Source organism: Sus scrofa, chromosome 5 (assembly GCF_054392235.1).
Source record: "Sus scrofa isolate SSC_HxYL_T2T_F1_AM1 chromosome 5, Sscrofa_HxYL_maternal_Yorkshire_Landrace_v2.0, whole genome shotgun sequence".
Classification (NCBI taxonomy): Eukaryota; Metazoa; Chordata; class Mammalia; order Artiodactyla; family Suidae; genus Sus; species Sus scrofa.
The window spans coordinates 10,586,217-10,611,356 of NC_139387.1; the positions used below are offsets into that span (position 1 = coordinate 10,586,217).

Sequence of the window (25,140 nt, forward strand, 5' to 3'; positions counted from 1 at the left end):
TGAACATGTATTCAGCAAACCCTCCCTGGAGACTGGTGTGGATGGGGCTGGGAGTGGAGTTTTACAGACGCCTAGGGGCTGCGGGCAGGGGAGGGACTGGCCCGTGGGGCCAGTGCCAGGATTCCAAGCTGAGGCCACTGGGTTGGTGCCCGTGCCCTCTCCGCGGGGCCTCCTGCCTCGGTGACTCAGAACTGATGAGCTCTTCAGCTAAGGCCGGAGCCCCGCAGCATCCAGCATTGGGTTTCCAGCACTGCTCCTCCTTCCTGAGCAACTTTTGGGGCTCCTGCTCTTCCCCTACCCCGGTCTCAATTTCCTCAGATTTCCCAGCTCCGCACAGCGGAGGGGGGGGCCTTACACCCCTTCCTGCTGGGACCTCACTGGGTCTCTGAATTCAACAAGAACCTCTTGGACTGCCGCAGGGTTAAGCAAAGGAAATCCAGGGCTCCCTTTATCTCTGCAGAACCCAGAGGCTGGAGGGGAGGGAGCAGGGAGGAGGGAGGTGGGAAAAGCCAGCTCAGCCCGCTCCCTCCGCCCGCCCACCCACCCGCCCTGCCTCCCTCCGCTCTGCCTCCCTCCCTCCTCGGCCAGCCAGCCAGCCAGCCGGCCGGCCCTGGGGGTCTGCGCCAGCAACAAGTTATTATCGCAGACATGGACCAAGGAACCAGAGGCCGCCCAGAGGCCCGCGGTCCATGAGCTGCAGTTCAAGGCTGCAGGACACTGGGTGAGTGATGGGAGGGCCTGCGCTTCCTCCAGCAGGGCCGAGGGGGTTGGGGTCAGAGCCTGGAATTCCTCTCTTTTCTCCTCTCTTCCTGGACACACATCCTTAGCGGCACTGCTTTCTCTCTCTGACCCCTGCCAGCCCCTGCTAGGCTCTCCCCACCCCATTCCCTCCTGTGACCGGAGACAGGGCTGCCCTCTGCGGTACCCGGCTTGTGCCCACCGCAGCCTGGACATGCACCCACTCAGCTCAGCAAGACTGCAAAGAGGGAGACCCCCAAATCCTCCCCCCCGACCCCCGCCACCTTGGCATGGTCCCATCACACTTGATCTCAGCCTGCCAGCATCCCGGGACCCGGACTGGAGGACTGGACCGGAGCCAATCAATGACTGATTGTGGTTATTGCTACTTTTGTTAAAGGCTACTTTGCTTCCTGCTTCCTGCCTCTCCCCCTTCCCCCACCCCAGGTCACAGTTCTGTGTCACAGATCTTTTGAGTCCCCAGCTGGCTGGGCCAACAAAAATGTCCCCAAACCATGCCAGTCCTGTGGGAGAAATTCCCCTCTTCCTGTCCCATGTCCCTGGGAAGAGGTCATGGTGGGCAGTGGAGAAAGGAACTGACTTTTTACTAAGATTCTTTTACAAGCCAGGCACTTTCCCCGCAGTTAAATCCTCCCAAACAACCTGGTTGGGAGAGAAAGTTGTTTCCTCCTTGTAAATGTCATGGAGCAGGAAGCTCAGAGAGGTTAAGCCACTAGCCCTAGGTCACACAGCTTGTAAACTCTTCTGGGGATCTCAGATCTGACTCTCAAGGCTTACCTTTTCCTATGAGTTCATGTCTATGGCCAGAAAAAAAAAAAAAAAAAAAAAAAAGAGGGGATTTTGCGCTTCTCAAAACCGTTTGGGGACTTCCCATCATGGCTCAGCGGAAATGAATCTGACACGTATCCTTGAGGACCCAGGTTCGATCCCTGGTCTTGCTCCGCGGGTTAAGGATCTGGCATGGCCGTGAGCTGGGGTGTAGGTCACAGATGAGTCTCGGATCTGGCGTTCCTGTGGCTGTGGTATAGGCTAGTGGCTACAGCTCTGATTCGACCCCTGGTCTGGGAAGCTCCACGTGCTCGGCCATGGGTGCTAAAACAAACAAACAAACAAAGCATCACACAAACCATTGGGATGTGTAATTTACAAATAAAAGATAAGGGCGATCATCTCCAGCAGGATTGGACCTGGCTTGTGGAGCAGAATCAGAAAGCCAGATGGGGGTGGGGTAGCAGAGGCAGGGGCAGAGGGGAGCTTGGGAAGTGTCACCTCCAGGAGAGGGGTGGTGGCTCCGGAGACTCCCTACCCACCCACCCCTCCCCATCTTGCCACTTCCCAGCCCCAGGGAGGGGGGAGGGGGGTGTTGAGGGGAGGGCTCCTGCCCCTTTAAAACCCAGCTCTTACTACAGTGCTCAGGTTAGGATAGAATGGTATTTAAAAAAAAAAAAAATCTTCATTTTACCTTCTCTACACATATTAACCACAAAAAAATATTTTTGAATTGTACTAAATGTTAAAGGAGAACAGAAAGGAAATAAACAAAGAAAAATGCCAGAAGTGTAAAAACCAGTCTGGTTTCAAAAGCTGAGTTTCTGATCCTGCGATAACTAGGTGCCAGCCCTCAAAGACTGCCACCACCTCAAAGGCTCTCTGCCCCGCTTCCTGCCCACCCAGCCCCGGCCTGCCTCCAGTTGCTGCTGTCCAGGCTACTTCCTGTCCCCCTCCTGGAACTCTGAATCCCTTCTTTGCCAGGGCCAAAGACGGATCCTCACAAACTCTTGGACTTTCCCATACCTTTTGGATTTTCCAGACCTCCTGGGTCCTGCCCCTTAGTTTCAATTGACCACCTCGGCAGCTGATTGGCAGGTCTATGATGATTGACACAAGCATCTTCCAATGAATTCTCTCCTGCCCCTTCCCTGCCGGGCATCTTGGGTGAGGTTGAGTTGTTCAGGTTGTTGACTGTGCAAAGATGCTGAGCGAGGAGGTGGGCTGACATCAGCTATGCACCTTCAGTGTTGCATTCCTGCAGGGACTTCTTTTATCTTCCTTTCTAATACGTCTGTCCCAAGGGGTGCCCTCTTCAGCTTTGCACTGCAATGATGGTGGAGTCCATGGCAAGAAAACAAGCCAGAAGGAAATGGGAAAAGCATTTCTTTGTCTCGATGGCCAAGACCCATGGGCAGCCAGGCACCTTACTCAGCCACCCCAGCAGAGGCCTCCTGGGACCGTCATTTTCAGAGGGGGTCCACCTTTGTGGGCCCGGGTTCCAGGAGCCTCAGCCTCCAGGCCCTGCACTACTGCAGGTCTCTTCGTGACCTTGAGGACTCGCTAGCTTTGTCACAAACCCCTGGATTTCCCTGTTCCTTTTGAACGAGACGCCTCAGTCTTCTCATCTGTTAAGTGGGAGCACTCGTGCTTGATCCTGAGTTAGAATAGGAACGCACTTGCTGCAGGTGGCAGCGGGGTCCAGGCCACGCAGCAGCAGAGTATAGATGTTCCTCAGTGTTCTCATCTGTTAAATGGGGGCATTCAGACCCCCTTCTCGAGCCCTGGCAGGAACGTACTTGCTGCAGGCGGCGGGTCCTTGCTGCACGTCCGCAGAATGGAGATGGTAAGTTAAGTATATTTCTGTCCCTCCTTCCCTGCTCCAGGTCACCATGGGGAGAGCTGCCCTGGGCCTTCTCTGGGCAGTGCTCCTGTTCCCTGTCTCCACATCTGGAATCCCCACTGAGGAGCCCACGCCTGGGGAAGCCGTGGCCTCCAGGTCCTCCAGGCACTGTCGACGATGCTGTGACCCCCAGGACCCCCTGGTCCTTGCTGATGCCCCCGAGGTATCCTCGGCCTCTCCGTCTGCCCTGCCCTATGTGCTGCCTGAGGTCAGGCCCTACGTTAACATCACCATCCTAAAGGGTGAGGACCCGCACGGGGCTCAGACTGGGCTGGGCCGGGTCCCCGATGGGGTGGGTGTGGGCATCTCTTCCTGGGCCTGCGGGAGGGGAGGTGGAAGGAGCAGGAGAGACCAGGACAGGAAACTGTCCCAGACACTCTCCCACACTTACAGAGGACCTACTGTGTGCCAGGACTGTGTGAATTCTGGGATGGAGTGTGTACAAACCAGACTTAGAGGCCACCACTGCGGAGCTTCTGTTCTAGTGAGGGAGGCAGATAATGAAGAGTAAACATATAAATGCTATGAGGTGGAAAGGTGGGGCAGGGTAAGGGGGCATCGGGCATGCAGGGTGGGGCAGGGCAGGTTGCATGTTAAGTAGAGCGGTCGGTGTAGGTCTCGCTGAGAAGGTGCGGGGGGGAGCCACATGGATATCAGGGGAAGAGCAGTCTAGGCAGAGCGAACAGCAGGTGCAAAGGCCCTGGGGTAGGAGTGGACCTGGTGTTTTTAAGGAATGGGAGACCAGGGGAGGAGCCGAGTTTGGAGACAAAGCAGGGGCCAGATCAGACTTGGGCTTCTCCCCTGATGAGATGAGGAATAGGGGAGGGTTTGAACAGAGGAGGGACCTGACCCAGCTTAAGTTTCAAATGAATCCCTCTAGTTTCTCATGAAGCGTAGAGGGCAGGGTGGAAACAGGGAGAGCTGTGGGGGCCACTAGGGCTGTCCAGGTGAGAGCTGGCTCCCTGTCCTCTAAAACCAGACCTGAAGGAAGCCACTTCTGCTGCTGGTGGCTGTGGACGGCTGGTCCCGGGGCCAGGCCCTTGACGTCCTTAACCTCCATCATTGCTCACGACTACCTTGTGCGCTCGCGTAGTTGTCAGGGCTCTCTGGCTTCTGAATCCTGATGCTTCTGCCCAGGTGACTCGTTCTCTGGGTCAGAAACACCAGGTGCATCTTGCCATGCCCACATCCCTCTAGAGTCCCCCTGGGTTCAAAGACTTGTGCCCGCCATACACCCATTTTACTTGGAGACAGACCACAGCTGGAGTCCTGCCTCCCCTGCCCCTGAGCTGTGGGACCCCGAGTGGGTCCCTTTGCCTGTCTGTGAGTGGAGGTGGACATGGTGTCTCCCTTAGAAGGGCATTCCAGGTGGTGATGGCTGGTATGCAGCAGGTGCTCAGTAAGGGCTGGTTCCTCTGGCCTACCTTCTCTGGGCAGTGGCAGAGCCTTCGGCAAACACACTTCGGAGCCCCCTCGGGGCAGACCTGGGCACCCGCCCTGACTCTTTCATTCTTGCCCCCGCAGGTGACAAAGGGGACCGAGGCCTGCTGGGCACACCCGGGAAGCTGGGCAGGGAGGGACCCCGGGGGGAACGCGGCCCCCAGGGCACCAAAGGTGCCAAGGGGCAGGCGGGCAGCCCTGGCAGCCCATGCCAGATGCGCTTCTCGGCCTTCTCCGTGGGCCGCAAGACGGCCCTGCACAGTAGCGAGGGTTTCCAGCCGCTGCTCTTCGACACGGTCTTCGTGAACCCGGACGGGCACTTCGACCTGGCTGCCGGCCACTTCGTCGCCCCCCTGCGTGGCCTCTACTTCTTCAGCCTCAACGTGCACAGCTGGAACTTCAAGGAGACCTACGTGCATGTCGTGCACAACGACAAGGCGGCCGTCATCCTGTACGCGCAGCCCAGCGACCGCAGCATCATGCAGAGCCAGAGCGTGATGCTGGCCCTGGCCCCCGGGGACCGCGTCTGGGCGCGGCTCTTCAAACGCGAGCGTGAGAACGCTGTCTACAGTGATGACATTGACACCTACATCACCTTCAGCGGCCACCTCATCAAGCCCGAGGATGATTAGTGCTTCCGGGGGCGCAGCTCTGATGTGCGATGGCCATGGGCAGGTCTGTCCCCTGCGGGGCCTCAGTTTGCCTGTCTGTAAAGTGGGCCCTGGGCCCTGGCATTCTGGGCAGACTTCCTTCGCTTTCCTTTCCTCCGTCATCCCTCCCAGGCTCTCTGTTTCTGCCTCTCTCCTCTCTTGGACGTATTTCAAGAAACCTCCCTAATCTAAATCTTCTAGAATTTTCCCGGACTTTAGGCCAGCCCTTCTCAAACTTGAACGTGCCTACGAATCACCCAGGGATTGTGCTAAAATGCAGATTCAGATTCAGCATGTGTGGAGTGGGCCCAGGATTCTGCATTTCTTTATTTTTATTTTTTGCTTTTCAGGCATATGGAGGTTCCTGGGCTAGGGTTCGAGTGAGAGCTGTAGCTGCCGGCCTATGCCACAGCCACAGCCACAGCAACACAGGATCTGAGCCACATCTGCAATCTATACCACAGCTCAAGGCCACACCAGATCCTTGACCCACTGAGCAAGGCCAGGGATCGAACCTGTGTCCTCATGGATGCTAGTCAGATTCGTTAACTGCTGAGCCACCACAGGAACTCCAGGATTCTGCATTTCTGATACACTCCTGGGTGATGCTGGTGCTGTTGGTCAATGGACCTTACTTGAGGAACCCGGTTCTATCACTTTAGCAACATTCCAGTACTTTCTGAACATCCTGGAGTCTTCCATTCATTCTAGAATCTTCCCAACACCCTTCAATTCTCTCATCCTTTTAGGACATGCTCTCCTCTGGCTCTTGCCCCTTCTCCCTTCTCTCTCACTCTTGTCTGCACCCCCACTTGTGTAGCCACAGTTCATGTATTCATTCATCAAACACTCACTGAGCACTCACTCTGCACCAAGCGCCAGGGAGGCTGAGGTGAACCAGACAGAGGCCTTACCCTGGGCGAGCGCCTAGTCCAGCCAGGGCAGGGAGACCCAGAGGATTCTGAAACCAGACCTAGAGAAATGCATGGGGCTCTCATCACATAAATCTGTGTCCTGGGCGTTCAGACTCTGTAGCCCCTCATTACCCACCACTCCCCAAGGCTGGTGGGATAAGGTACCTGAGCTAGGGGGTGTCCTCTGCCTGTTTCTCTCTTTTCTGCCCAGTGCCCATCATTACAGCAAACCCAGAGGGGCCTTGGTCAGGGGGAAAGTACTGTGAGGATAAGGCCCTGGAGCTTGGGGGCATTTGGGGATAAGGGGTCCCCCAGGGAAGGGAGTCGAGGCCCTTAGCTCCCCACATGGGGGGGCGGATGGTAGCCTGCGAGGACTCCCACCCTCCTCAGTGCATCCCCCTACCCCCCGCCCCACACCCAGGCCGCTGTCAGGGCCATGCTCAGCCTGCTCTGCCAAAGGTGCCTGGGCCTCAGTTTTCCGTGGCTCCCGCCGGCCACTATCAGACACTGATGTCTGTCCCCAGGTGTCTGACCCCGCCTTGGCCTCTCTCTCCAGCCCGGTGCCCCCCGACCCCCAGGCTCTATTAAGGTGCTGAGGCCCTGGTGGGCAGCTCCTGCCCAGTGGAGACCCCTCTGGCCAGTTGCTGTCATTACAACCGCTGCTGCAATGAGCCAGAATGGAAGGTATTAGGCTTTGGACCCCTCAGCAGGTCTGGGGAACCAAAGCAGGCAATGTTCCATGTCTGGTGGGGGGACCCTCCTCTGAGCCACGATGCCAAGGGAGGCACTGGGAGAGGCTGAGGCCAAGCGAGGGACATCACGACTTCTGTCCCTTCCCCTCTCCCAGGGAAAGGGGACAGCTTTCCTCTCCCCGGACCCTAGGCGGCCTGAACCTCTCCCCAGAAGGGCGGCCTCCGCCCATTGGTGCTTATGCAGCCTCAGGGGCAGAGGTGGCCCTGGGGTGGTCTCTGGTGCTTACTCCTGGCCAAGGGACCCCTGGCTGTGTGGCTGTGTGACGGCAGCAGGGCCCCACCCAGCCCTAGGAAGGCTGGTGCTAAATGACCACCTCCCCAGCCCGACCTGGCCCCTGCCTGGCTTATCCAGCGTGATTAAAAGCTGTGTCTTCTTGGCAGTTCAGGCTGGTTCTTTCTTCTCTGTTTCCTCTGCCCACCTTGGGAGGGCAGCCGGTCCTGTTCTTCTGGGGCCCAAGTTCAAGGCTCCAGAGAGACCGAGGCAGCCCAGGGCCCCATTCCACATGCTCCCCGCCCACAAAGAAACCAGCCCCCTCGGTCACTCCCTGGTGACAGTGGGACCAGCTCAGAGTCTGCTGTGCAGTGCCCTGGCTGTGGCCTCAGGAAGGTCCCCGCATCTCTGAGCCTCAGTTTCCTTGTCTATAAAATGGGAATGACAATCACCTATCTCATGGGGTGGCCATAAAAAGAGAGCTGGCCTGGTGAGTGCTGCATTCATCCTTTGGACAACTCTTTTTCTTCTTCTTCTTCTTTTTTTTTTGGCTGCATCCTTGGTGTATGGAAGTTTCTGGGCCAGGGGTTGAAACTGAGCTGCAGCTGTGACCTACACCACAGCTAATGGCAACGCTGGATCCTCAACCCATTGGGCAAGGTCAGGGCTCGAACCCGCATCCTCATGGAGACAAAGTCAGGTCCTTAACCCACAGAGCCACAACGGGAACTCCAAGGACTACAACTCTTGAGCACCTACTGTGTGCTGGCTACCCCGCTAGGCTCAGAGACCGCAGTGGAAAACACCCGTGGACTTTATGTTCTCGTGAGACACTTGGACTTGCCCAAAAAGGGTACCCCTTACCTGGGGCTTCGGTCTTGTGTTTTGTGTGTGATGGTTACCAGAGAACCACTGGCTAGTTTCTGGAGGAAAATGCCCCGCACCCCAGCATCGGAGTCCTGGCAGGATCTGACTTTCTAAGCCGGCCTGATAGCTACTCACATAATGATATTTAAAGTAATCCGTGTCAGCTCCCCTTACCAGCCTGATGGGGTGTGCCCACCCTGCCAGTTGCTGTGTTCCATCACACACATGGGGTACCACGGGGAAGAGCCCGCTGTAAAACCCCGACCGTAATTGCTCCAGGATTCACCTGAGCCTGCGGCCACCCAGGCAGAAAGAGACACAGTCTTATTTTCCTTAGAGCCCACCTGGCCCCTGAAAATGTTTCCCACCACACCCTACGCCTTAGGGCACCCGAGAAGCCCTAACAGGTCAGCAGATACACAGGGGAGTGATCCCACCGCATGATTTTGGCGCAAGCTCTGTTGAAGCATCACTGGCCTAACCAGCACCCCCGTTTGCACTCTGGTGGTAAAGGTTACACCCAGTGCCAGGCGGGAGGCTTTGGTCATAGGTTTGCTGATTACTGAGGCAGAAAGGCATCCGACACTCCTTGCCAAGCACCGGCAGGAAGATTGAAATTTGTCCTTTGTTAGCTGAGGCCAGAGGCTCCAGGCACTTCCAAGCCGCGTTACTTTAGAGTTCCAAGGCCTGCAGCCCCTCCATGGTCTCATCAGACCCGCAGCAAACACGTCTTCCATTCGTGGTTCAGAGGCTGCCTCTGGTCGTCCAGGCCCGTCAATCCCGTGAGATCCCAGTTCCTGACTTGGTGGCATATTGTGGATGGGGAAAGCCACTCGGTCCTGGTTATGGAGACTCTCCCAACAGGTAAGGTCTTTAGGGGGTTGGGCAAAGGCCCTGGAAGACTGGAGGCTCCCAGCTCACTGTCAGGTCTGTAGGGACCCCATGCCACCCCCCCACACCTACCCCTGAGATCTGCGATGCATAATCCTGCCTATGCCCCTGTAGCCACCTGCCCATCCCGAGGGGCAATCTCAGTCCCCAGTGAGGACGAATGTGAGGGTGTTTTGGGCACTAGCAGTGGCTGGCACGCGAGTCCTTGAAGGGTAGAGGATGAATGACCTCCTGGGCGGTAGGGAGAGGGCAGGAGTGCAAAGCTGAAGCCAGAACCAGGAGGAGTGCTGAGCCCGGGGATAAAATCAGCAACTCCGCTCCCCCCTCCCATCCTGCCAGCTCGCAGGCCTGTCCCAGTAGCCACATGCTGCCACGTGTACTTCTGGAGGAAGGGAGAAACACAGGCAGAAACCCAACACAACCAGAAACAGATGTCAAGAACATTATGGGTGGGGCCAAGCCAGGGAGAGCTGGGGCCAGCGGGCAGCTGCGGTAGCCAGAAAGGAAGGAGGGATTTCCATGACATGAGTCAAGAGTGCACGGAGCTTTGCTGGCGGGGCTGGGAGCCGCTGGTCTGCAAACCCAGGAGGACGGGAGGCTGGGGTGGCCAGGAACCAGGCTCGGTTGACAGCCCAGGCTCCGGATGAGGTGTGAGGTCACCTGGAGATGGTGGCGTGGGTGGGAGGAAATAGTCATTAGGGTACAGGCCCAAGAAGGAAACCGGGGAACCCTCAGCAGGGCAGGAGCAGGGAGTGTGTCGGGGGATATCCACGGCTGACCTTCATCTAGCTGACAGCTCTTTACCATTACAGGGGATGAACTGATGCCTCATAGGCAGATGTACTTGAACTAGAACTGTACTTGAAAGAGCACGTTATTTCTCCATGCCTAACCTTAACTTCCATTCTGCTGAAGGTGAAGAAATGCCATGTGGGCTAGCGGCGGCGGGGGGGCGGGGTTCCCTCTCCTACCACGTTTCCCCGAGGGGGCGCTGCATCTGAGCGCCCCATCCCCGGAGCAGGAAGGGTCCCAGGACATCTGCTGAGTGTGTTAATATCCCCTGTGCTCGGGCTCCTGGTTCCGCCCACATCCCTGCTGACCACGCCCATTCCTGAGGAGCAGCCTGGCTCCTCATCCGTCTTGGGACGCCCAGGTCCTCTCTGCACACGTGCTTATCTCACAAATTCTGTATCCCTCAGAGGGCTGTCTGAACCCAGCCCCATCAGCCTGCATGTACCGTCTGGCCATTTCCTCCCCGAGGTTTCAGCCACCTTCCCGGGGTTCTGCTCCGGGAGAGAGGAATGGCCTCTCTGAGTCTCCGAGGACCCAGACCTGCTGGGGGTCTTCCCTGTGTGCCCCTCGTCCCCCACCTACCAGGCTCACCTGGGCAGGAAGGACCAGGATCCATTTTCACCAGGAACCCCAACACTGGCACGCTCCTGGCTTCCTCTCTGCCTGCCGCCCCTGGGGCATCTTGGATGTTGGAGGGGAGGGGACCGTGTGTCTCCTCAGCATGCCTTCCCCGAAAGCTCTTGGGGTTCTTTCCATCTTGTTTTGAAAATTAAGTACCTGGAAAAGACTCCTTTCCTCTTTCTGCTTTTTGTTATATATCCTTTCTGTATTCGTTGGGATACTTTAGGGTCCAAGGAACACATCTTGAACATAAAACATCAAAAAGGAAAAATAACCTTAAATCCCAGGGTGGGGCAGCTCTGGGATGGGTTAATTCAGCACCTCAGCAGCATCACTCAGGACCCTGGTCTGTTATTTCCGCTCAGCACACTTAATGCGACAGCTTTGGTCTGGAGTCAGCTTCAGAATGGACTGGAAGTCACAGCAGCGGCTTGGGTTGCTGCTGTGGCAGGGATTTGATCCTCTTCCACGTGCAGTGGGTGTGGCCATAAAAACCCCACAAACCCCAAAAAACTGGTCTGGAGTCCCCGGACCTCTCACACTTGGTGAAGGGTAAGACCAGGCTTGGGGGGGCAGGCATGACGGAGGTACTTTGGGTGTGTACCCAGGCTCAGGGACCTCTTTCCCTGGGACCCCGCCCCAGCCCCTTATCCCACTCATGACCCAGCTTTCTTCTTTACCCTTCCAGGGTAGTTGATGGCTGCAAGGGACCCCCCAACCCCAGCTGGGACTTGGGAAGCAGAGCCATAGCTGGAACTGACCCTGGAGCCCAGGCACAGTGGTGCCAAGGTCCTGGGGCTGCCCTGATTTCTTTCTCCCCAAGACTTGTGCGGGGCTCGAGCTCTTTGCCTTCATTCTCAACATCATTTTTTTTGGCCATGCCTGTGGCACACAGAAATTCCCAGGCCAGGGGTGGAACCCATGCCACAGCAGTGACAATGCCAGATCTTTAACTTGCTGAGCCACCAGGAAACTCCCTAACATGGTTTTTTTTTCAATGTTAAGTAACAGGAGTTGAATTCTAAAAGGACCTCAATTAATGTACCCTAGGTCCCCAGAAATGTGCTTACCTGAGCGGGAGCACCAAGGGACAATAGGTCATTTCAATTCTCTCACATTAACCAAGTATCTCCAGGAGACTCTAGGGGTCTAAAAATACCTGAAACAGGCCAGATCCCCTTCAGGGCTCCTAGTTCTGGGAAAGGCCCAGACCTGCAGGAAAACTAGGGAAATATGGTGCACTGGGGGCCAGAAAAGAAGCTTGTATAAGGTGCAGGGATTCTATAAGGGTGGGTAGCCCAAAGGAGAGAGCAACCAGTTTTGCCCATATGTGTTTGGGTCTTGAAGGATGAGTAGGAGTTTGCTGGGAGGAAGGTCAAGAAGAAGGTTGCACATAGCATTCCATTCTGTACAATCCAATCTACAAATCGCATAAATACTTTTTAGGAGCAAGTCCATCTCATCTTATATGGAACTTATAGGCTGGCATGGGCAAAGGCACGGACTGGAGATCATGGGCACATTTCAGGGAGCTATCAATTGCTATGTAAATTTAGGAGATGTTTTATATATTTTTTATCCCTCCTTTCAGTTTTTCTTTTTTTTTCTTTTCTTTTCTTTTTTTTTTTTTAGCTTCTTAGGGCTGCAACTTGCAGCATCTGGAAGTTCTCAGGCTCGGGGTCAAATTGGAGCTGCAGCTGCCAGCCTACGCCCCAGTCACAACCATGCAGAATCCAATCCTCATCTGTGACCTATGCCACAGCTCACCACAAGGCCAAATCCTTAACCCACTGAGCGAGGCCAGGGATCAAACCTGCATCCTTATGCATACGAGTCAGGTTCATTACCTCTGAGCCACAAGGGAAACTCCCTTTCCGATGTTCATATCACTTTCTCCTGCCGTCTCCTCTGACTGCCTTGTTTAAACCTGTACACCTGACCCCGAGTATCCTGCTTTTTCCTTTTCCCACGGGGTTTGTCTTCTCACATCCTATGGAATTTACTTAGCTGTTGAATTTACTATCTCTGCCCCCCCAACTCCCACCAGACTGTAAGTTCTACACAGTAACTGTACACATACTGAAAACAAAGCTTGCCATATAGTAGGTGCTCAATAAAAATCTGTTGACTGGATGAATATAAGTCCTAGAATTTGGAGAGTTTAAGAGTATATGTGGGGTTGCCCCAGACAACCTAGGATCTGGTTTTTTTTTTTCTTCAATTTTTTTATTTTCCTCCCTCTGCATGTGTTTTATTTGAACTGGGCCTACTCTATGTCTTTTATACTCACTATGACCACCTTATTTTCTAGGGACAAAGTTGCCCTCTATGGTCTGAAAAATTTCTTCTGTCTTTATTTATTTAGATAAAGCCTTAAAAATGTTTAGAGTCAAATCACATATATTTACTCTTATCATTTGCTATAAGAATGCCTTGAAAATTCAACCCAATGGTCCTTGTACTGACATGCTTCCTCAATGATAATTATTTGCATATTTGTCCTACCCCATACCAAGAGAAGTTTCTTTGAGTTGGACAGATTTTAAGTCCCACATGTCCTGTAATTCCCACAGTGTTGCCAGCAGGTACTCAGTGAATCCCTGCTGGATTACTGAAGAGATGAATAGACTCCTTCTCCTCTCAAGGCCAAGACCTTCCTTCTTTCTATTCTTCTATCCATCCATCCTTCCTTCCATTCTTCCATCCTCCATCCTCCATCCTCCTCTCCATCCATCCATCCCTTCATCCATACTTCTCTCCACCTCTCCATCCATCGTCACTCTATCCATTCTTTCAACAAGTACAGCCTGAGCACCTACCCTGAGCCACACATGGCTTTAGGTGCCAGGGAAGCCATGAGACTCCATGGACTTGCCTTGTGACTTTGAATAGATACAGTCCAGCCTGGAGGATAGATCCCAAGCAAGTCCTTCAATGCTCAGCCAATTACAAATGAGAACAAGTGCTTTGAGAAGAAGGGCAGGTGCTGGGACCAAATAGACCCATGTCTGCTTCAGATGGGGTGGGACTGGCCAGGGAAGGCCTTAGCGGGATCTCTGTGGGAGCCTGGGTGAAAGCCAAAGCAGGAAAGAGCTCTGAGCCTTCTAGGAGCTGACAGGCAGCCAGGGGTAGGGGCAGCAGGGCTGGGTTTTTCAGGGCCAGGAGGTGAGGTTGCATCATAAGTGCAGCGGGAAGGCTTAGGGAGGTTTTAAGCAGTGGTGGCGGGGTATCTGATTTTCATTTTAAGTGGCTGGGGCCAAGGTGTGGCATTGGCACTTGGGAGGCAGAGTGATGGCTGGACAAGCAGGACAAAGGAGATGCAGGGCGGAGGGTTGGGGCGGGAGGTGCAGGACTGTGAGTCCTTGGCACTCAGGGGTAGTTGGGGTTGGAGATGGGGGTGTTCCCCATCCGCAGGACTAAGGGAAGATGTGCAGGACAAGCAGAGGGCTGGGGGCCGGAGCTGTCTCAGGAACCTGTTTCCGATCTGTGTCAACTGGGGCAAGAAGAGGAACCACCTGGGTTAATTTCCTTGCTCTGAATCTGCTGGTTAAGTGGGATGAAGTGATCTGGGAGGCTGGAGGCCAGGGTTCATACCTCTGCCCTGCTGTGTGACCTAGGGCTGATAGCTGTCCCTCTCTGGGCCCAGACTCATCATCTGTACAGAGAGAGGATAGACCTGAGAGCCTCCAAGAGCCCTTGCAGGTCACTGGACTTAGCTTTCTCCTTCCTTGGCCTCCCCCATGCTGCCTTTCTGGAATTGAGGGGCCCTGGTTACTCCCCCGTCTTGCGTCCTGGGCGCCTGAGCCCCCACGGAGGAAGCGGCTACTGTCCACTCCTGGCCACTCTCCTTGCTTTCACATCACTTCCCTCCTGCAGAACAAGCCTGGTGTAGAGGCAGGCATCGCCCTCTGGTGGCAATTTATGGGTCCACATGTCACCTTGCCTTTGTTCTAACGCAAGTTTTTTTTTTTTTTTTTTTTTTTTTTTAACCAAAATGCATGCTATTTTTATTTCTTTAAGGGAAAGTTTTAAGCACAAACGCAAGTATTCTTAAAGCAATTATTGAGCGCCCTTTGTGCGCAAAGTCCTGAGGCAGGTGAGGAGAGGTGGGCAGTGAGGGGAAGAGGGGAAGGAATCCTGCGTGTGGTGCTCAGAGCTCAACTCTGAGTCCCCAACCTGGGCTCAGATCCTGATTAGGAGGGAGTCCTGGGTGTCTGCATCTCTACGTGGGGGGTCATGGTTGACAGAGCTCAGGTAGTTGCTTCGTGCATGCAGTGCGTGTCAATCTCACCCCCCATCCGGGACATTCAGCCTGTGTTTATTACATGCGCATGCTCAGTGCCTCCGGGAAAGACCGCCATCGAGAGGGGCTCGTTGCTGTGGGCTTGGCCCCGTCAGCTTTGGGGCTCCTCCAGGCAGGGTGGAGCGCAGTTGCCAGTGCCATCCAGCTTCTCCCGTCCCCTGTGGAGGGTACCCCCAGCAGCTGCTCCGAGAAGGGAGCCCCAGCTGTGCGGGTGCGCTGCAGGTATACACCTGTTGAATGGCCGCATCTCCAAAGAGCCAGGACTGCAAGGGCCCAAGGGCGTAGGGATCCGTCTGGGGCAGCCTTAGGCGTGTGAGGCATCTCTCGCTCTCCAAGTAGCAGCAAGACTGGCTGTATTTACCTGGCTCAGGTGTGCTTCGAGGCGGGCCACCTGTACACAGGTGTGCTGGCTTGCATGACAGAGATGGCCTGGGCTTCCTCCTATGGGAAGGAATGATCTCCTCGTCACAGGGGGCATTCAAGCGAGCCTGGGCACTCTGGGTGAGATACTCTGAGGGGAGTTGGGCATCAGATGAGGGTTGGATGGGGGGAAGTTCAGAGCTCCAGACATCAGCTTCAGCCACGCAGACCTGTGTCTACTGCCCCCTCTGCCCTGGAGCTCAGGCCAGTCTCTGACCTTTGTTAGACATTTTAGCCTTCAAGGCCTGGCTCAAAGCTGCCTCCTCCATGGGGCCTGCCCTGAAGAGGCAGCCGTGCAGGGGGGAGTCTGAACAGGTCCAGTTACGGTTGTATTCACACCCGTGCCGGTTTCTCCTCTCCCATCTCCTCATCTAGGCCCCGGACCTCTGGATTCCATCAGGCTGGAATCTTGAGTATCTTTTGTAGCTGCCATGACCCCCAACTCAGAGCTGGAATCATACAGATGCTTGACAAATGCTCCAGGTGGACTGGTCGGTGTTTTTACCTTCTATTCCTGGGAAAAGCATGATTCCTACTCTCCCTGGAGACGCGGGGGCCAGAGAAGTGGTAAGAAGGCTATAGTGGGTTCTGGAAGGCCAGAGCAGCACAAACAGGGTAGGTATCAAATGGCCAGCAGGGCCTGGAATTCCCATGGCCCTCTCCTTCCAAAGGCGGTGGCAGCCTGGCAGTTAGGAGTATGTCCTCTGAAGCCAGGGGGCCTGGGTTCAAGTCCCAGCCTTGGCACTTACCACCCGCGTGGTCTTGAGCATGATACTTAATGTCTCGGTGCCTGAGTGTCTTCCTCTGTAAGAGAGGATCGTGAGGGTACCTACCTGAAAGTGTTCTTGTCAGGATTAAATGAGTTAGGGTGATGCTTCTCGAATGGGAATGACCTGCAGATGCTGACTCAGTCTGGGGCAGAGCCTGAGGTTCTGCGCTTCTGACAAGCACCATTACACTTGGCATATTTGGGAATTAATCCCTGTAAACTAGGAACAGGGCCTGGAGCATAGTAAAGAGGGAGGAAGTGTTGTCAGCCCTGTTACCTGGCACCGCTCAGGGAAGGCTTCTAGAACTTTCTCCCCTCTTGCAGGGCACCTTCTTGGTGCTCTGCTTTCCAGAGCCTTGGAGATGCTGTAGCGTCTGCCCTCTGAGGTGGCCTGTTCTGCAACTTTTCAGCGCTCTGTGCTCTGGGTGCTGAGGAGGGACAGAGGTCGTGGGCGGGTAGAAGATGGTTTTAGGAGAGAGCTGAGAAGAGAGACAGGAAGAGGGCCTGGCGGCACAGGTGGCTCACCAGGCGCACACGCTCAACTGTCCGGGCTGCTCTGGTGTGAGCTTTGCAGCCTAAACCACACACCGTGCAGCTTCCTTGGCCTCCTTCGCCCCTGCCGCCCCCAGCTTCCTGCGGGAAAGGCACAGGTGACTTCAGCCAGAGGGCCAGCAGCACTTCTGGTCTGGAACCGCAGACCTCAAGCCTTCGGCCACATCCTCCTGATGGAAGTGTCCCTTGGCCCCCACCTGGCCCCACTCCCCCCGCCTCTGGGCCCTGGTGCACTGGCCAGGCCTCACTGGTCCCTGAGCTCTGGCTTGGGCACGGGTGAGAGCTTGGGTTCCTAGGTGCTTCTGAAGAGGTGGCGGTTGGGGGATGGGGGATGAAGAGTCTGGGAGCAGGGGGTGTAGAAAGAATCCGTGTCAGGACCCTGGCTGGGCTGACTCAGCTCTGCCTTTGAGAGCTGCCCCTCCCTCCCCGAGTACCCCCATCCCACGGTCTTTGTCTTCTACCCCCAGGGTTGTTTCCAGGGGTCCCATGTGGCGACCTGTGAAAAGCAGGTGCACAAATCCTCTTGGTCACCAGGAGCGGGCAAGGGCCTCCTGGCGGTACAGCTGGGTGCCACCCAAGCTCCAGGTTAGGTCATTTCCCAGAGAGCAGCTCCAGACCCTGGGGAATGAGCTAGTCACAGCGTTCCTCCGGCCTTGCCCCAGGGAGGGTGACGCAGCCTGGGGCCCTTTATCCTCTGCTGCTTTCAGGTTGGCTCATGAGCTCCCTGGGGCCCATGAGATCAAGGTCACTGGTTTAAGCCCTATGGGGGGGGGTGGGTGTGGAGGTGAGCTCCTCTCCTCGCTGCTCAGGTGGCATTTGTCTCCTAAATGGGGGTCTTGGGTGGGCGGGGGGGCATGCAAAGCCTCCACATGTTAGGAACCCCTCCTGGAGGCTGGGAAGTGTCTCTCTCACCTCAACCCCCAGTCACCCCCCCCCCATCCCCTGGTCTTCCCCCTCCTGCCAGGGAAGTAAGCTGCCCATTTTCGATTCCCCCATTCAGAGGATGCCTTTCCTGGAAGAACTTTCAGGATCATCTGATCTGATCCTTGTAGGGCGGAGAGGCTGGGAAGCTGGGCCCAAAGAGGGGAGGCCTGGCCCCTCTGGTTCTTGCTTGTTCGGGATCCTCTGCCTTCCTGTTTCTGGAAGCGGCACCTGTTTCTCTTTGGAGATGACCCTTCTACATTAGATGAGGTGTTGGACACGCTGTCAATCAATGTCCCCGGGCCAAGGCTGTCCTTTCCAGCCAAGGAGTGGGCAGTTGACCCCATTGCAGCCAATGACAGTCTTGGATTTCTGGTGGACCGAGGCTGGGAAAGAGCTGGAGGTGGGCGCCTCGAAGGCATCTTTGTGGGCAAGCCCCTGCAGCTGAGCTGGAATCTGCTCCCCCAAAGTCTGGGTCTTCAGCTATCTCTAGAACCTGTGAACCACTCCAGAGCCTTCTATTTCTGGTGGGCTCAAGCAAGCCACAGCCTGTTCCTGTGGTCTGTAGCCCCAGAATAGTGATTACCGCAGGGAAAGACGTGCGACTGGGGAGCTGGGGGCACTGCTGGGACTCCCACCCAGGTCTCTAGACTCCCAGGCAGCATTTGTGTCCCCTGGGAGGAGCCCCTGGCCTGGGAGGAGTGGCAGGACGGAAAGGAAAGAAAGATATGTATGTTCTCAGGCCTGGCCGGGTGTTGGGCGGGGGTGGTGGTGGTTTGACTGCCGGGCAGAGTGTGAGGAGGTGCACGGGGCGGGCCGGGGGTGGGGGGGGGGGGGTCAGCCCTCGCGTGAGGCTCCTTGTCCCCGTCGCCCATGCCTGGGCCCCTGCCCAGCACGTGGTAGACACTCTGCTCCAGGTGAGGGTGAGGGGGTTCAGGCGCCCTCCCACCCCCGCTCGGGGAAGGAGGATTTGGTAAACAGAGCCTGTGCTGACCTGGTTCAGAGCCGCCAGGGTGGGTTTGCGACTCGAGGCAGTGGGAGGACGCACAGCGGGGCCGCGCGTCTAACTCACTCTGAAAGCGAAACCAGCCACCTACCAAGCATGGGGGCCTCTGCTCGTTCTGAACGCTCCGGCGGCCTGTCTCTTTATTAGCCAGCACCCAAAGTGGAAACCAGTCAGAGAGAGACAGATCCAAGGTCAGCCAGCCAACTGGGGGGCGCCTGGGCCTCCCAAGGCCTTGAACATGAGGCCTTTGACCGTAGACCCAGCCGGGAAGACATCCAGCCGTGACGGCCTCTTTAGAGTCAGCCGCCCTGCAAGAACACGTGGCAACAGGAGGGTTTTGTCTTAGACCCCGTGGTGCCCCCTGAGATCCACAGGTCACGCCTGGCCTTGGGGCCTGCCTTATAACGCGGACCCTATTCCAAGGGCCCCAGCTTCAAAGCATGGGCAGGCACACTTCTCTAGCTGCCCTGTTCCTCTATCCCCACCTCACCTTCACCCAGGCTGGTCAGCCCTGGCTGATGGGTGGGGTAGGGTGGGGAGGAGAACCAGCAATAAAAGCCAATGTCAAGTCTTAATCTTGGTGCTTTAGCAGTAAGGAGATGTCTTGTGATGTAGCAGGTTAGTCTTCTGGTATTGCCACTGTAGTGCTGCAGGTTTGATCCCTGGCTCGGGAGCTTCCCTATGCCATGAGCGTGGCCAAAAAAAAAAAAAATATATATTTGTGCTAAGTGACTGTGCCTCCCTGCCTGGCCAAGGCACCTGTGTCACCCAGGAATCTCAGGTGCAAACCACAGAGCCCAGCTTGGCCACTTTGATTAGAAAAGCGTTTGATTCAGGCATCTCTGGCAGGACCTGCACATCAGGCTTGGAGGGGTACAGCATCCAAGATGCGATGCTCTGATGCCCCCTCACCAGCCTCCTGAAGTTCTCTTGCCTCCTAACCTGCATCCCTGGCTCCCATCCCCGGGTCTGCAGCAGAGGCTCCTGATTGGGTGAGCCTGGTCACGTGCTCACTGCCCCTGCTGCAAAGGGAGGCTGGGAAGGTAAAGCTTGGGCTTGTTGCTTGGGACGCGGGGCTCTTCAAGAGGTAAACACCACAAACACAGGAAAGGTTTGCAAAGCTGCCATGTGACCGCGGTGTAAAATAAATATCCGGCCAGGGCTTGAGAATAAACATCCTGGACAGAGGGTCCTTGTCAGCCCACAGCCCCACCCCTCCCCCCGAAAGTCCCTTTCCTCACACCTCACGGCCATCAGCGTGTTCTTTCTGTGGCTTGGTGGTGGAGTTTTGCTGGGGGTTGAAGTTCGTCCATGACCTCTATTGTAAGTGAGAGACATTCACATTTCAAAACAAAGCAAAACAAAACCTCGGATTTTCTGCCTTTCTTGAAAATTCAGAATTTTCTGGCAGTATGGAGCCAACATGCCCATCTGCCATCTCCTGTGTGGATGGAGCGCTCGTTTGCTGTGGTCCTTGCCTGCGGCGGGGTCTCCTGCCCAAACCCACCTAAGGGAGAGAGAAGGCTGCCTCCCTCACTCCCAGAGTCCTTGATGCTGGGGGGGGGGGGATCAAGGTTGGGGATATTTTTGTGAATTGCTGATTGTCCAGAAATGCCGTGTGGTTCCTGGTGTCTGTACAGGGCAACTGGGGTGGCCCTCGAGGGGACCTGCCAACTTGAATCAGGAGAAAGGATGTCAAGAGCAGCCTGTTTTAAACTTGGCAGAGCCTTCGTGGGATCACCAAGTGGGGAAGGCTTTGAGCTGCAGGTGCAGGAGCCAAGAGGCTAATGACAGGGCCCCAGATCACCATGCTTCCCTGAGGGCCCTTCTCCGTGAATCCTTGGTGCTGGCCCGGCACCTTCCCAGGCTTTGCCCTTGCCCAGAACGCCCCTTCTTTGGGCTCAGGGGGCCCCTTTGTTCTGAAGGAGACTCACGGTCTTTTCTACATCCTCATTGTGGCTGTTTCGGGATCTGCCAAAACCCTGGTTTCCTCTCTTCTCTCCGCCCCACCTTATTTAGATTCTGGAGGTGGCCATGAGAGCGGCATGCCAGAATGCCAGGTGTCAGGGGCCAGGGGAAGATCTCACGGTCCCTGTCGCTGATGCTGGACCAAGTGCCGCCCAGATGGGGCCCACCTTGCACCTGCCCACGGCCTGAAGCGAGCATCCTCACTGCTCGGAGGGGTTCAGGGTCCCAGTCTCTGGAGCCAAACTTAGCTGGGGGCCTCGTTCCAGCGCTGGGGTGAATTTCTGACCCCATTTACTGCTTTCCTCTAAGAAGACACTGTAGGCTGTGCCGAAGGGACCTTTAAATTTGTTCCGATTCCTTAATAAAAACACTAAGAAAAAAAAAATAGCTAGCTAGCATAACTTCTAGATAGAGAGGAACTTCTCACAGACACTTTGCAGACATCACACGTCCTCTTTCCTCGCTGCAACACCTAGACTGCCTTCTGAGAAAGATCATAGATCTTGGTGAAACCTACTTAAGCATAAGAACAAGTGAAAAGATCCTTCTTCTACCTGTTTCTCACGGGAAAGGGGGAAAGCGTTGCAGGTGCGGTCAAAAGGGCTTTGGAACTCTCCTGGCTGTCCCCGGAGGAGGACTCTGGCCTGGCAGTCAGGAGACAGGGGTTAGGGGTCAGTGCGATGGTGGGTGAAACGCCTTCTTTGCTGGGTGCCATCGGCACGGGGAGGTGACCCCTGGCCTTGGTGAGTCCAGGACGTTTTTCGGGTTCCTCGGGAGAAGAGGCTGGAAGTCATCAGGAGGCTTGGTGTTTAGGGGGCCCCCAGGGCCCCGAGGGATGCTCCATCCCCCATCAAGAGCCCCATGTTTTTTTAACGTACATTTTAATTTTGGTTCTGATTTCATGTATTTTCTTAAGTAGGTATTCCGTTCCTGTGAAACAAAGTTCCAAAGGTAACAAAGTTACTCAGGAAAGTTCCTCCTCCTCCTCCTCGGCTCCCTGGCTCTCCCCTCCTCGCCTCCTTGAAGGAGAACCCTGCTGTCAATCCCTAGGGTTTCCTTCTAGAACGACTTGATGCCTGTACCAGCCAGGGGGCAGGTGCTCATGTACTCAGCACACATTCACTTGCACACGCTTTTTCGCACTTGCATAGCAGGTGCACACATCCTCACACACAGACAGGCTCCTTTTCCCACCCTTCACACGCACTGCTTCTCACCCCTGCCCCCTCACACGCACGCGTGTAGGCTTATCCTCACTCACACACACACTCACGAACTTGCACCCACACCCCGGCACATGCCCTCTCACACTCACACACTCACAGGTACCCCCCTTCCCTGCTAACCAGGGCTGGCCCACTGCACAGTTTGTTCTGAACTTGGCTTTTCTTCCTTCCCGTGCATATCTCAATCCTTCCGGAGCTGTCACTTTCCTTTCCTTTTTTTTTTTTTTTTTTTTTTTTTTTTTTTTTTTTTTTTGCTTTTTAGGGCCACACCCGTGGCATATGAAGCTTCCCAGGCTAGGGGTCCAATTGGAGCTACAGCTGCCAGCCTACACCACAGCCACAGCAACGCCAGATCCTTAACCCACTGAGTAAGGCCAGGGATTGAACTCACAACCTCATGGTTTCTAGTCGGATTTGTTTCCAATGCGCCACAACGAGAGCTCCTGTCCCTTCCTTTTTGTCACGGCCACTCTGTGGTGGATGTTTCCAAATCGACACACAGGCAGTCCCCTGGGGCGGTGGGCTTAGGCTGCCCCCAGGCTGGTTGCTGCTTGGACTTCTTGGGATGAGTTTGAGATGCCGTGCTTCTGGGCCATGTGCTGAAGATGCTGGTAGATGTCATTGTCACCCTGCTTCCTGAGAGGTGATTCCACTTTGGGGAATGCCAGCAAGATGATCCAGCCTCATGACTGATGTGCTGGCAGACTTTCTGGAACTTCAAATCGTATCCCCTGTGTTGTCTCTAACGTGTAGTTTCTGGATCCTTGAGGGTATTAGAGATTTGGAAACTTTGGTTCTTTTTCTTTTCCTCTTTTTCCTTCCTTCCTTGCATCTTGGTTTTGTGTGCTTGGCTTTGGGGTATTTTGTTTGTTTGTTTGCTTTTAGGGCTGCACCTGTGACACACGGAGGTTCCCAGGCTAGGGGTCAAATCGGAGCTGCAGCTGCCAGCCTATGCCACAGCCACAGCCATGCAGGATCCAAGCCACGTCTGAGACCTACACCACAGCTCACGGCAATGCCAGATCCTTAACCCACTGAGCGAGGCCAGGGATTGAACCCATGTCCTCATGGATACCAGTTGTGCCCATTATCCACTGAGCCGCGATGGGAACTCTATGGAAGGGCTGGTTTTACATCGGGAAGTGGAGTTAGTCTGGAAGAGTGGGGTGGGAACGGGGTGGCCAACTCTGTCCCAGTTTTAGCACTGAAAGTCTAGGTCCTGGAAACTGCTTCAGGCCCCAGCAAAGCAGGACAGCCGCAGAACCAGAACAGGGAATGACTTGCTATGCGGACGGCTCAGGGCGCTGGGGTTGGAGTGGCCGGGGCCGACGCTCATGGGTGTTCAGGTCTGGAGCCTGGGAGGCTGGCAAGGAGGGGACTCTGGCAAGGCAGAGGTAGGGAGGATGGTAGCTTGGAAGTGGGGACTGAGAGAGAGGAAGGAGCCGAAGAGGATGGCCGCATTCTGGCTCGGGGACTGGCGGGTGGCGTGCCCCAGTGAAGAGGGGTTGTCTGCGGAGGGGCTGGGAGGAGATCCTTGCGGCCGTCAGCCACCAGACTGTTCTTTCTCCTTCGTGTCCTGCCCTGATCACCGAGGTCCTGTCCTACCTTTTGCTTTCCATTTGGTGTGACCCCCCACCGCCACACACATCCCCAACCCACCAGTCGCGGGGAGGACCAGGCTGAGGGTTGGATGAAAAATCATCCATGCACAGCCTCCTGGACAGGGGCTAGGATGCTATCTGGTTACCGGTGAAGCCAGGCTCTGTAGCGGTAGGATTTTCTCCAGCTGAGGACTCAGCCACCTGCTGACTTTTGACCCCTGGGAGGGGTGGGGTGCAAGGACTTGAGAGTGGGAGTGGGGGTGTCTACTGGATGAGCATCTAAGCCGTCGGGTCTGAGCAAGGCTGGGAGGGGACTGGGGTGGCAGGTGGCCCAGAGATACTGGAGGTCTTTATGATGGCAGAGGTCAGTCACAGCAGGGAAAGTGACGGGTCCCTGCAAACCTGTTTTCCCCAGCCTGTGAGCCCTCTAGTTATAGCTGGGCATATTTCCCACCTTCCTTTGCGGCTAGGTTGGTCATGTGACTCAGTTATAGCCAATGGGATATAAGTTAGAAGTGCCCAGGGCAACTCTGCGGAAGGGTCCTTCATAAGCAGAGGATTTCTTTCTTTGCTCCTTCCTCCCTCTTCCAGCTACAGGAATGCACATGTGATGGATGGAGCTTGAACTGCTCTCTTGGTCCATGAGGTAGGAGAAAGGCACTGAGGTATGCCCCTGCGGCAGGACAGATTTAGTTCAGGATCCTGATGACATCATAAAGCCCCTCCCCCCGACCCCAGAAGAAGCCCTGGGTGGCCTGCTTCTGTCCTGCTTTTAAGTGAAAGAAATAAACGCCTGTCTTACTTTAGGGCCCTCTTATCCTCTTCGATTCTCTTTGATTCACGCCGCTGGATTCAATCCTAACTGGGACACCGTCATAGACCAGGAGGGATGGCAGCAATAGCGGGGAGGTGGCAGCTTGGGGGCTGGCTTGGCCTAAATCAGAGTGATGACAGGGTCCCAGAATGGGCCTGGGCAGGGCCTGCAGTGTGGTGTCAGACAGAGGGTCCCTGGGGAGAGGATGGTGCCAGAATCCTGACATCTCCCAGGAGGTGGGGTGCAAAGGAGGGGGAGGGGCATTTGGTAGCTGCCAGGGCTAAGGGGGAACAGGGGTCTGTCCGCCTGGCTTGAGCCCTGCAGAAGAAGCAGCCCCGTGATGGGCAGGTGGAGTTTCTGCTGTGGTGCAGTGAGATCTGTGGTGTCTCTGGAGCTCTGGGATCCAGGTTCGGTTTCCCCAGCCCAGCACAGTAGGTTAAGGATCTGGCATTGCTGTGGCTGCTGCGTAGATCACCACTGTGGCTCAGTTTGCTTGCCTGTAAAATGGGAAGGAAGATGCCAGCTCCGTGGAGAGCAGGGGGGCAGTCTCTGTGGGTATCCGTGTGAACGAAGGGAGTTCAGTGGGGGGTGGGGAGGGGCGGGCGGCTGACATGCTCCTTGAACAGCAGGAATGCCCACGCTGAAAGCAAGTTTAGAGATGAGCACAGGGTCAGTTCGAGCGAGTCTTCAAGGCCAAGATTAAGAGTCTGGGTTTTATTCTGAGTGCACTGGGAACTACTGGAAGGTTTCACAGCGGGCGGTGCAGAGAAATGACCTGATTCGAGTTTGGGAAAGATCTGGCTGCTGAGTGGGAACAGACTGGAGGGGTCAGGAGTGGGAACGGGGAGGCCCTGCGGTGAGGGGGCTGCGGTGGACCCGGCGGGCAGGGGGTGGGGGGCGGGGTATTTTGCAGCTGCGACAGGGGTGCAGGCTGAATCGTGCTTGGCTGCCTGCCTTTGCCAGCCTGCTCCCCACCCAAGCTCCAGGGTCTG

General features: G+C 55.7%; 2 protein-coding genes across 8 annotated transcripts in view; both read left to right on the forward strand.

The window, feature by feature from the left end:
- The first annotated feature begins 649 nt into the window (after window positions 1–649).
- On the forward strand, window positions 650–5,672 carry C1QTNF6 (C1q and TNF related 6). The gene is made up of 3 exons (NM_001142830.1): window positions 650–721; window positions 3,414–3,672; window positions 4,955–5,672. Exons 2-3 carry the CDS (start codon window positions 3,420–3,422, stop codon window positions 5,500–5,502), a joined length of 801 nt encoding a protein of 266 aa, NP_001136302.1. The 5' UTR covers window positions 650–721; window positions 3,414–3,419; the 3' UTR covers window positions 5,503–5,672.
- A 3,205-nt stretch (window positions 5,673–8,877) lies between these two features.
- Window positions 8,878–25,140, forward strand: part of IL2RB (interleukin 2 receptor subunit beta) — a 40,391-nt gene continuing 24,128 nt past the window's right edge. For 2 of the 7 annotated variants that reach the window (XM_084955395.1, XM_084955399.1), the window contains exons 1-2: window positions 8,878–9,128; window positions 15,667–15,906. Coding sequence is in view for 2 of the 7 variants with exons in the window: in XM_021091526.2 (XP_020947185.2) it covers window positions 9,084–9,128 (45 nt within the window). In the remaining 5 variants the exon portion in view is untranslated. Of the gene's footprint in view, window positions 9,129–14,914; window positions 15,094–15,666; window positions 15,907–21,956; window positions 22,607–25,140 lie in introns of those variants that run through there. The other 5 variants (XM_021091526.2, XM_084955398.1, XM_084955396.1 and 2 more) reach the window with 4 other exon arrangements.